Source organism: Athene cunicularia, assembly GCF_003259725.1.
Source record: "Athene cunicularia isolate RWA chromosome 28 unlocalized genomic scaffold, athCun1 chr28_part1, whole genome shotgun sequence".
In the NCBI taxonomy this organism is placed as follows: Eukaryota; Metazoa; Chordata; class Aves; order Strigiformes; family Strigidae; genus Athene; species Athene cunicularia.
In genome coordinates, this window is record NW_020799139.1 from 2252945 (window position 1) to 2265082 (window position 12138).

At 54.1% G+C, this 12138-nt stretch overlaps 1 protein-coding gene across 3 annotated transcripts in view; it reads left to right on the forward strand.

The window, feature by feature from the left end:
• SBNO2 (strawberry notch homolog 2) overlaps window positions 1-12138 on the forward strand; it is a 48753-nt gene that overhangs the window by 14330 nt on the left and 22285 nt on the right. For 2 of the 3 annotated variants that reach the window (XM_026865062.1, XM_026865064.1), the window contains one exon: window positions 11253-11417. In XM_026865062.1, the coding sequence (XP_026720863.1) occupies window positions 11253-11417 (165 nt within the window). Of the gene's footprint in view, window positions 1-4398; window positions 4581-11252; window positions 11418-12138 lie in introns of those variants that run through there. The other variant, XM_026865063.1, reaches the window with a different exon arrangement.

The following is a 12138-nucleotide window of genomic DNA, read 5'->3' on the forward strand; positions in this document are numbered from 1 at the left end:
TGAAGGCCGCGATTATAACGGCTCACCTGAGCTCTTCACGATGTGGACGGTGAGGCGGTGCTGGCGAGGCTGGCGTGGGCCCCCTACGGGCACGTGTGCCAGGCGCTGCCCTCGCCAGGGCTCCCCGCGTGGAGCTGAGCAAGTGTTGCCGTCGGAGGTGCCCGCGGGGCTGGAGCCTGCGGCTGCTTCCCTGGGAGCTGCCTGCAGGGGAAGGTGCTGGAGCTCAGCCCATGCAGGCCCCGGGTGGGGCTGCAGCCCATCCTGCGCCGCAGGGTCAGCGCAGGGTTCCCCGGCCAAGGGCTCCGTTTGCTCTGCCCGTCTGATTGAGCCACCCTGAGCCGGTGGCCAAGGAGGAGAGGACACATCTGGGACGCAGCTGGTGTTGCTGTAGAGCAGCGTCTCCTCGCTGTTGGACAGACCGTGCTTCAGGAGTAAACCTTCCCTCTCCGTGTGCAAGGGGAGCTCCAGGCGCTATTTCAGATGGAGATACCTGTGGTTAAGTGAGAGTAATTCTGCTTTCAGGGCATAATTTCTTGTCAGTTGTGCTTGGCTGTGGATTGCAGGAGCCAGCCGGGATGCTCGTGGCTCTAGGGAGGGGTATGAGGGCCTGGAGGGCTCTGGCATCTCCCCCATTCCAGACTTGATAGTTTTTGTCGGCATCGCGACCTTCAGACGGGCAGGAGAGAGGGCAGGGCGCGATGGAGAGCCTCCTGACGTTCTTGGCAAGCACTGTTCTCTGCCTCCTTCCCTTCATAAAGCTGACAAAAGCGGGAAAAGTACTGGTCTGAAACGCAGAGGGCTCTTAAAAAATGCTGGTAATATAATTTAATAGCAGACCACTGGGAGATGTTTTAAAAATAGACGCTTTAATTAAAAGCAGAATCAGCCTGAGTCAGTCTGATGGAGTGAGTTTCCCCGTCTCCAGCTCTGCCGGCAGTCACGGCCTGTCCTGCGCTCAGATCACCCGCGGTGCCCCCGCAGCGTTGCCCAGAGCTCGTCTCCAGCACAGGCACCTTCAGACATTTTTCTTTCCTTGGCCTCGCATATTCCTTGTTCCCCCAGTCGCAGCATCTCGCTGCCTGCTGCCGCACACGGCCTTCCTCTGGCTTTCGGGATCACCTGCGAGAGTTCACCCTCTGCCTTTCCTTTAGGCTTCGTGAGTTTTCCTGGTTTCTCCTTATTTAAGGAGGAGTGCCAGCCTGGGAGTTCCCCTCTGCATTTTCTCAGCAGCAGGCTCTCTCCTGGTCCTCTCCCCATTCCCGAATGCACAGCAATCGCTTTCCAGACCTCCAGTCCTCGAGGGAGCTGCGTGCTGGCGGGGCTCACTGCTCCGGACACTGCCCTCACACACTGCTCGGGTTATAAAACACCCATCAGCTGCTTCGTTATCCTTGTTCTCAGAGTCTGTTTTAAAAATAAACCATTTGTGGTCTCAGCTCGTCTGAGCCTCCCGTGCAGTTGCTTGCCATGCACCTTGCCTCCTCTTGCTCCCTTTGGAGCCTGGAGCTGGGGCTGCTCCATGCATGCGGGGACGGCGCTGGGGTCCCAAACCAGCAGGCCAGTGGAGCTGAGCCCGCACCCGGCCGGGTGACACCACCCCTGTCTTGGGCACGGGAAAGGCAGGCACGCTCCGTCCAATCTTCTCCCATCCCTCACCCCTCTGCAGAGCCCCAGCCCTGTCAGGAGAAACAGCAACATGCAGACGGTCAGAATTCTCCCAGACCTGTGTTTCCAAGCGGCGTTGCTGTGCTGCCACCCCCAGCCCCTGCCCTGTGTCCCGTCTGCCCAGGCAGGACCCGCAGCGTGGCTGGAGGGGACGTTTCGGGGCCTGGTGGCTTCTTTCACAAGTGTCCCCCCAAGTCAGGAGGCTGAGCCTGGAGTGTCCTGGGCCAGGTCCGCAAACCCCGTCTTTGGCAGCTCAGTGTTTCAGGGGGTTTAGTCCTGAGCTGTGTGGTTCCGTGGGAGCGATGAGGTGCCGAGTGCCCTGTGCAGTGTGTTGGTCTGGACCGCTTCATGTCTGCGCCTTCCTCAAAGACGTGTCCTGTAGGTCAGTGCTGGGGGGTGGGAGAGGATGCCCTGAAGGTTACCCAGCAAAGCAACTAACTGGGTGGTACAGCGCAGCTTTTCCTGGAAGACGGTAAGTCAGTGTGAGTGCTGGAATAATTCTGCTTCCTTACCTCTGTCTGTCAGCACGTGTGTTCACGGATTAATTGTGGAGAGCAGAAATGCCATGGCATGCCTTCTGCCCTAGACAGGTGGTTAAAATTCCAGGTAGTGGTTTCTCAGTGGGTTATCTTATCTTCTGTGATTGTATTACTGTGGTCTTGCAAAATCAATTTAGCAGCCCTGGTTATCTATAACAATGTCATTCATCTTGCTTCCTTTCGGCAGCCCAGTTTTGTTGCCTACATTTTGCCCCATTTGTCCACTAACAGGAAGAGGAAATAAACCACCTGCTTCTTAAATGACACATAAATAGCGAGACCTTGGTAGTCTTGGGCAAGAGTTTGTTGGTTTAATCAAGGTCACGCAGCGAGGCAATCACCAGTACGTCACTAATTAAGACATTTCAAAAATGTGTCATTAAAGCACCTATCCCAGGCTCCAGGGCACTACCAGCTATTTAATTGCAATCAAATTCGGATAAAAGCAGCCGTGAAGAGTCTTTCTCCACCCCAGACCAGCTGCCCACAGAAACCAAACACTTCATTTTCACTGCGGGTTCTGTAGCAGCGCTCATGTCCCTGCCGCTCGCAGCCTTCCCCGGGGGGGGGTGTATGTGCTCTGAGAACAGGGGGGGGCCCTGGAGATGCTCCCGGGCAGGGGCCACTGACTGCCCGTCCCTCGCCTTCCCTGGCCCTGGCTGCAGCCTGGGGAAAGGCATTTTTCTTTCCCGTTTGCTCATCGAAAAAACTCTTCTGGGCTGCGGGTTTTGCACGATGGAATGTGGATCCTCGGTGCTAAGGGCTGTTGACGTGTCCGTGCCCGTGGCTGGGCACTGCAGCGGTGGTGCCACGCGCCCAGCTGCCCAGGCAGGTGAGCCTGGTGCGCGTTTACGTCCTGCCAGGGGTTTTCCAGCCCCAGGACCCAGCGTGTCTCGCGTGCAGGGGTTGGTCCTCCCTCCTCATCCCATGTGGTAAAGCAGAACTGGTTCTCAGTGGGGCTGGAGAATATCTCCTTTTCTGCTGTCATCCCTTTCAGCCCTGGTAGGGGCTTTGCCGTCTCCTGTCGTTCCAACGTTTTGTTTTCTGGGAAGTGCCTCGACGTGGGATTTTCCAGCAGTTCTCGGCACGAGGCCCCAGGAGCACTTGCCCCAGGCTCCAGCTTGGATGTGCAGCAGTGAGGAGCTGCCTCTGGCCTGGAGCTGAGCCCCGGCGGGCTGGCAGCCCTGAGCAGGGCCGCGGGGTTGCTCCTCTCCCTTCTCTCCCGCGCTCGGCCGGGCGCCCAGCGGAGCAGTGACCAGCCCGGGCTGGGCCGGAGCAGCCCGGGGGATCTGCCTGGGAGCTGGGGGGGGGGACTCGCCCCACGGCCAGAGCCCGGCACCGGTGCTGCTGCGGCTCTGCCAGGGAGAAGCCAACGGGAGCCTCTTGCACCCAGAGCAGAGACTTTCTCATGGTTTTTCTGCAGGGCAGAGGGTGCTCTGGCTGATTCCTTTCTCCTTCAGCCTCAGCCGTGCTGGAGCAGACCTTCCTCAGTTTACCATGACCCAGTCCCTTTCAGATGCCCCTTTCTGGTGCCTTTTTCTCTTCCCCACCAGAAATTTTGCATATTTCTGTTATCAAAATTGTTAAAATTGAAAGGGAAGGCCTTGGAAAGAGAAGGCAGTGTTCCTGGACACTGAGAAATAACAATGATAAAAGCAAGTTAAAAGGGCTACTCCTTTTTATTTTCCGATTGCAGCGTTTGGGGAGGGGCAGATACTGAAGACAAAAGAAAGCACATGGCTCTTGCAGGGGGACAGGATAACTTGTGAACACTTTCCGTAATCTGTCTGGGTTTGATCCCTTGGCCTGAGCTCGGGAGGGCGGGAGCTGCCAGCCCCGCGCAGGCCTGGCTGGGGGCACCCGCGGGGCTTGGGTGGCCGAGCCGGGCTCCTGCCGGACCTCTCCTGGCCCGGCTCTGGCCGCCGCGGCGCGCAGCTTTGTTTACAGTGTATCTGTGGTTGAATTACACCACATACAGTAATTCTCATCGCATTGCCAGTAATTTCACTGACTTACCAAGCAGGCATCATTTCCTGAAAGTCAGCCCCTGTACTTAGAGGAAGTAAGAGCACTCTCCTTCGTGACTAAACACTATATGCAAATTTCCAGAGGCTCAGGACAGACGCATTGCATGGCTGTCCTTTTTTCCTCCATTTTCACTCCTGTCTTCTGCATGTTAATTTTTAAAAACCCTTGATGAGCTCTCTCCCTGGTGGTTGCTGCTGTCGCGGTCATGAATGAAGACCTTTCTCCATTATATACTGAAAAATCTCCCCTTACTGCTTGGTCCGTGTCCTGCTCTGCCGACAGCAAAGTGAATGCTGTTTTAAAATGTCCCAAATGCAGTTCTGGCTAAAGTTCCCATCTCTCTACAAGGTAATGCCTGTTTTTTCTTTTTTTCTCCTCCTTGGAATTCTTTGCGAGGGTGGCCAGCTCCAGCTGTTCCCCGGGCTCGTGTACCCCCGCGGTTTTGCAGTGGGAGCCGAGGTTTAGGGGCGGCTCTCGGTGCGGGGCAGCGGGGGCGCTTACGGTGCTGAACGGGGGGGTTGTGTTTTGCCGAAACGTGTGTTACTTGGGGACTGTTCCTGTTGGTGAGAACGTGGTCACTGATGCTGAAACTCAGAGGAAAAGGAGCTGTGTGGAGAATATTCGTGTGTTTATGTAGTTGTAATGGCTTTCAGGAGTTTTATTTTTAAACCAGATGCTGGGTGCAAGGAAAATGCTTCCCAGCCGGAGCACTGAACCCTTCAGACTGCAAGTTTATTGCCTCAGATTTAGAAAGACTTTGGGGTTTGGCAGCTAAAAGATTTTTGTTTAGTGATCGACTGCTTACATTGCAGCTGTTAATTCTTGATTCTGTCTTTCCTGAAACATAATTTGTTTAATCTGTGATTTTTGAGATGCCAAATCTTTCTTGCCTGGCAGTGTAGCTTTGTGTGTGTATATCTGTGTGTGCCTCTGTGTGTGTATATAAATAGAGACACATTTTGGGTTTGTTTTTTTTTTTTAAACCCCTACCAACTCTGTGCTATGTAGCAGAGTAAGGGATAGTTGCTGTGCAGGAGTATTTGTTTCCTCTGTGTCTGGATTGTGAGCAAATAAACCATTTATATTTGATGGTTTGATGGCCGAAAATATTTTTAGGACGCATACTCTTTCTCTATTTAGTCTTCACCTGTTCTTTCATTATTTTTAACAAAGACTTTGTTTTGACTAGAGGAACTGAGCTGTTTCTAGTAACTGAGAGAAGGAGGTCAGGGGTTTGGGTTGTTTTACCCTGTTTTTTTCTGACCTTTTCCCGGGAGTTAATTCTTGTGTTTGATCACTTTTCTGTTGTGGAATCATGATAGAAATACTGTGTGCTGTAGTAACACTGGCTGGCGATTCTCCACGCTGGTGAGACTCCCCCTGCAGTGCTGTGTCCAGCCCTGGGGTCCTCAGCACAGGAAAGACACGGAGCTGCTTGAGCGGGGCCAGAGGAGGCCCCGAGGATGGGGGCGGCTGGAGCATCCCCCTGTGAGGACAGGCTGAGAGAGCTGGGGGGGTTCAGCTGGAGAAGAGAAGGCTCCGGGAGACCTTACTGTGCCCTTTCAATGCTTGAAGGGGACTTACAAGAAAGATGGGGACAAACTTTTTAGTAGGATCTGTTGCAATGGGACAAGGAGTAACGGCTTTAAACTAAAAGAGAGTCGGACTAGGTACGAGGAAGAAACTTTTTACAGTGAGGGTGATGTGGCACTGGCACAGGGTGCCCAGAGAAGCTGTGGCTGCCCCCTCCCTGGAGGGGTTCCAGGCCAGGTTGGACGGGGCTTTGGGCAACCTGGGCTGGTGGAAGGAGTCCCTGCCCGGGGCAGGGGGTGGCACTGGGTGGCTTTAAGGTCCCTTCCAAGCCAAACCAGTCTGGGATTTGCACTCCCAGTTTCGAGGTCCGGCAGATGGCTGTCATTGATTTCTCGAGTTACTCACTGGAGCGTCTTTGGATACGAAGACCAGGCAAAGATTTGTGATCCTCTTTCTCTTGTTCTAGTAGACGGATGTTGATCAACCTCAGTGTAAAACCAGAACACGCTGGTGAGACCCACAGCTGTCAGCAGTGCGTAGCCTCTGTGTCAGTGGGCTCTTGACCCCTCGTAAAATTCTCCATCAAGTGCTCACCCTGTTGTGAGGGAATCGCCCTTTTGCCATTTTGGAGCAGCTTCTGTAAACCTCATCTGTGACTTGGGCAGTTAGTTCTGAACCGTGTTTTCACAGCAGACTTCAAGGTCTCTGTGTCTGTCCCATAACGGGAGAAGCTAGGAAGGGTCTCAGCTCTGAGCTGCAGCTCTTGGGGTCGAGATCTCCGTGGTTGTGCTTGGCCCAGGTGTTCGCTGGTGCGGGGGGTGTTTAAGGGGCTGAAGAGATGGAGGCCGGGCAGGTCCACCAGCGCCTGTGGTCAGATGCTCCTCCAGGGCTGCTCTGCACTGTGCTGCCTGGGTTTTGGTTGCAGGCTCTGCTAAATTGGAGGGGGGAAGAAAAGCTATCTGAAAAACCCAACCAACTTCCCCCCCAAAACAGATAGCCTAATTCCAGAAATAAGATTTACGTAAAGAATGGTTGCAGAATGGTGTTTGAAATGAAGATCCTGCCTTGCGGGTAAGTGCCATCTGCTGTAGAAGTTGGACTTCCAGTGAAACGTCGAAAAGGGCCATTACTGTAAAAACCTCTTGCTTCCAATGAGAAAATTTTAAAATTCTTGTTAATCATTCTTAACCAGGGACAGAATAAGTCACTTCAAATCCTGAGCCTCAGGCAGGTGCCCACTGTGGAGCGATTTCAGCGTGAGCACGTCGGGGCGCTCGAGGGGCAGGAGTGGCACCTCCCCGGTGCGGGAGCCGGTGCGCGGCCTCCGCTCAGCTCCGCGCCCCTTCCCGGCGCTCGCTGCACCTGGCACCTCCTCCCTCTTCATGGGTTCTCGGCCCGTGTCCTCTACCCTTGACGTCACCATCTCGTTTCCAGATTCTGTGTTTCGGGGCCGAGGGTCTGCTCTGTCCGGGACCAGCTGCAGGCAGTGTCAGAGCACCCGTGGGTCTGGCGGCCGCTTCGCCTCGTCGGGGAGAGGTGCCTTTTGCTCCCTCGGTTATTTCAGGAGCTGGAGTTTTAGTGGTGATCCATCCTCCCTTCCCTTGAGGAGACAGGTACCTGCCACTGTTGCTTTGTATAAGCAGCGGGGTGATTAGTCACGCCGTGGTTTATAATGGCCCGGGTTGTAGTTATCAGCAGGGCCTCGCAGCAAGCAATTACACTGCAGTTTGTATCAGCCAGGCTGAGGTACGGGGGTGCCCTGAGCTCCCCAGGGCCGGGATCTGGCATGTTGCTACCTTTAGTGCTCTTTAGATAATGTAATGAGGTGAAACAAATGGGAGCCTCTGAAAGTCTGTGACTAATGCCTCATAATGCTGCGAGAGGACGGGATCACTGCAGTCACTTCCAGAACCCTCCCTCTGACTTGGAGGCCGATTTCCTCTTCCCCATCTCAGGCCAGTGCCCCGGGCAGAGGGAGCAGTGGTGGGCTGGAGGGCCCGGGCACGGGGAGGTGGTGCTTGCCAGGCTGTCTGGGTTGTGTTGGTGCCTTCGGTCCCACCCGGCCCCTTCCTGTCCGTGGGACCCTGGGATGCAGCGGCCGCTCCCCTCTGCAGCCTCCCCGCTGCCTGTTTGCAGACGTTGCGATGAGTAAAACTGCCCTGAAGGGTCTCCCCGAGGCTCAGCGCTGAGGCTGGGATCAGAGACCATCCAGCTCCTCGAGACACTGCTGCCTCTGTCCTCGGGTGGTGAAACCCTCAAGTGAAACGCTGTCAGTTAAATGCCAAAATGGATCCATGTAACGAAGTTTTTCATAATGAAAAGAAAAAACCCAAACCAACAGCTAAACGAAGGTGAGTTTGTCTTGCAGCTCCAGCCTTTTGCTTTAGCTTGCCCTTGTCTGCAGCGTGGTGTCTCCCAGGCCCGCCTGTCCCTGAGAGAGGAAAAACATGCTTCTCTCAGCGTGCAGACTAGAGAGTTGCCTTTCATCTTGTAGATTTAAAATCGAGGATGCTGATGTCTCCTCTTGCTTGTTGTGACTAGGAACTCCTTGTGCAGGCTGAGCTCTCAGGGCTTGTTGGGAGCGAGCCCCTGCCCGTGGCACAGCGGGTGACCTGTGCGCGGCGGCCAGGCCCCAGATGTGCTGATTTCAGGTTTGTGTTCAGCATCTCCCCAGGTGCCTGTGAAAAGCAGCAAGTCTGGGTCTGGGGACCGGGTGCTCAGCCAGCCGTGGCTCACTGCCTGCGGGCAAAGCCCTCGGAGCGTCGCGGAGCTCAGGTGGGAGAGTTGTAGATCCAGGGCCACCTCGGGATTCCTTTGTGTCACCACGTTGTGGCGGGTGCGTAAAGAAGATAATAGTTGTTTCTAGTGCTGGGCTTCGAGAGTAACTTCTTCAAAGCAATTTGTGGGACCCTCTTGATATCCATCTGTATTTACCCTCTGTGCAGTGTCGGGACTGTCAGACACACCAAGTGAGGTTCCAGCTGCTTCAAGTGGTTTGGCTGCTGCGCAAGGCTGGTGTGTCTGGTACTGGAGCGGGCTGTGAGGGAGCAGACTGTCTGCCTGCCCGTCTCTCTCCCTTTCTGGGAATGGCCAGAAGAGCTGCTACAAAATGGATCTAAAGTGTTTTGTAACAGGTGTAATACAAAGAGAGTAGTGTTAGGTTAATCTTGAGAGTTGTTAAACTCTCTTCCTAAGCCACAGCAAACCCAGACATCCCTGCTCTCCGCTTTACCCATGTCCCAGTTGAATCTTGAGGTGTGGCGGCACCGAAGCATAGATCATGGTGACAGTCCAGAGGCTGTTGAACTCCTGCACTGCTTGTTCTTGGGATCATGAGTCCGGAGGAAGAGGCAGAAGGGTGGGGAGGACCAGGGGAGATGATGGCTTGTGGCAGCAGCACAGTGGTTCAAGGTCATCAGTAAGTGTCTCTGCAGAGGACTGGAAGGTTGAGAGAGGCTACAGATCTTGGGAGTTAATGGGAAAAAAAATCTCAGTAGCAAGCTTAGCTGGAATCCCCACAGAGTGCCCGTACAGGGCTCCGGGTCGGGAGCTTGAGGCCGTGGCAGGCAGGTGCTGCAGGGTGACGAAAGGCCATATTTCTCCTACTTTCTCAAGTGTGAAACAGAGTCGCAGTTCCAGAGATCACTTAGTTCCGAGATGATAAATCTAGGTGCCAGCTTCAGTCTCTGGAAAGCCTTGGTTTCTGGGTAATCCTGAAATAGCCACAGAAGTGTCAGAGTCAGAGCAGCGCAGGAAGCGCTGCCCGTCTGCCGCGACCTCACACATCAGCACCCGCCCGTGGCGCGGCAGGAGGGTGTCCCGCAGGCAGAGCTGCCCCGGTAGCCCAGCCCCGGGAACGGCCCTTCCTCGTCAGGCCTTTGGGTCCCCGCAGCTGGTGACCGAGAGTGCGAACTTCACACCTGCAGTCTGTTACTGCTCACCTGTGCCTCGGCTTTGGCCTGGAGATTCTTGGGTGCCAAAGGAGACGTGGCTGGGGAGAGGGTGAAGGGAGCGTGTCCCGGCGGTTTTAAACCCTGCAAACCTGTAACTTTTGATAGCGGTCGGGGGAGTCTGACCCAGCTCTTGGCCTGAAGCCCTTAGGAATAGCGCAGGCAGGCTCAGCCGTTCGTGATTTTACGTCAGGCAGGGCTAAGTGACTTTTAAAAATCTTTGGCTGCCTTTCTGCCTTGTAGTAGGAAATGGGCCCTTAACTGGAAATGAGCAGTGATTTCTCCTCCTATCAGACACTGTGGCTCTCCTGGCAGCCGGGCTGCAGTGTTATCACACTCATTTGGTTATCTGGCCTAGCGCAGAGCTCGGGCTGCCTCTGTGCTGCCAAACCCGACCCTCGTCGAGAGCCACAAAACGGATTTGTGTTGGCAGAGCCCTGCGGGGCACCAAGACAGATCTGTTGCTCTGTCTGCTGTTCCCCCGGGCCAGAGGCCTGTCTCCAGCAGGAGCTCTGCGCTGCAGCCTGGTGCTTGGAGGTCTGTTGCTCTTCCGTAACCAGCAAAGTTCTGCTTTGAAAGAGTTTGGAAGCGGTGTTTGGTGTGGAAGGAGAGCGGAGGGGATGCGATGGAGCCAGAGAAGGTGCAGTGATCTGTGCCAGAGCTGAGGTGGGAGAGTAAGAGCAGCTTTGCAGCTTTTGGTTCTTGGCACCTGAAATTTGAAAAAACAGAGAAGGAATTGGTGGTAGGGAGGGGCTTGAAGCGCTTTTTGAGCTGGAGTCCGTGTGACTCAAACCAGCATCATCACTGGGTTGGCACAAAATAAAACAGTTTTAAGCCGTCTCAGCACAGGCACCAGAAAAAGAGCAAGGGCAGAGCCTGATTCTCGTCACTGAGGCACATTCTCTTCTTGTCCGGACTGCGGCACGCCCTTGGGAGAAGGATTGGTAGATTTGCCAGGATTTATCTAGATGCAAATCCAGATGACACTAGTGCTCCTTCCCCCTGCCTCTGGCAGCCTCGTTCATACAGAACCTGTCATAAGGAGGCTGATTTTTTCCGAAGCCTCCAGGTATTGCTGTGGTATGAATTGCAGTTAAACAGCTGGGTCATTATCAGGGGTATCGGGTACTCCATGGGCTTCTGCGCGTGAATGAAATACTTGAGCACTTTGGGCCTTAGGCTGAAGACTTTTTACGCCTCAGTGGTCTTTTTAATCAAATAGAAAGTTGAGGTGACTGAAGTCTTGTTGAATTCTCCTCTTTCTTCTGCTCCCCTCTCCGTAAAGACATGCAGTCGAGTTAGTCATGAACATGTACCGGCACTTCTGTCCAGTCAGTGTTTTCCCTTTTTGAAGAAGCAGCTGCTTAAAGCATGTTCTCATTTACAAGTTAATTTCTAAGTTTTGTGGAGCATGAAGTAACGGAGCTGCTCATTTAATAGCAAGAAATTAAAACTTCCGGGGTGAGTGGGTGTGAGGAGGGAGCTCTCAGGTCTTCCCATCCTGCCTCCTCTAACTCTGGTCACTTGTCCGTTTCAGGATTCTTCGTACCTCGATGAGCTCTCCAACAACAACTCCCTCTTCTCGTCCCCCGCGGATTCCCTCTCGGATATCGCGGATCCGAAGGACTTCTTGCCTGCCGATAGTCTGAACCATGTGCCAACACTGTGGGATGTAAACACGCCGCAGCAGAACCAAATAGAGGTACGGGCTGCTCCTCTTCATCCTCCCCATCAGACAGTAAATACCTCAGGCTTCATCCTGTGGTGTTTTCACCAAGGAATTAAGAATTCCCCACAGGGGTGAAGTTGCAGTGTGCAATTATTCTGCTAATGCCAACTTCACGTGAGGAGGGAGGGGTGAAGTGATTACACATCCTTTGTTCTCCTGGAAGCAGGAGGGAACCCGCACATCCCAGAGGGGTGCGTGTGCTCTCGCAGAGCTCCTCTCTGACAGCTGTGGCAGGGGGCGCATCTCCGGGAAGACGCATCCCTAAAACATTCAGCAGGTCCAGGTGGCCTGTGACAGGCGCTCAGGGGTGCTGAAGAGATGAACTCCAGGAGAAACACGGTGGTTGAGGTCATTAACTGTCCCCAGCACCAGCAGCCACCATTTGTTTATTCTCCATGGCAAATATTTTAGTAACAATGACTAAAAAACAAAGTCTGTCTCAACTTAAGACTAACCATTTGTGTTTACTTTGTGAGTCCAAGTCCCTGCAAGCTTTTACATCTCTGAGTTTTCCTGGGCGTGTGATCTCCTGGCAGTCCCACGGCAACACGTGCTTCTGTGCGTTTTTACCAGCCTTCTGCCATCTGTTTCCCGTCATCTCTTGGGCCCGATTACTCACTATTGCACAACCCAGATCAGTCACTACGTAGCCACCGGCTCCGGCTGTTGGTGGAGCCGCTATCACACTGGATCT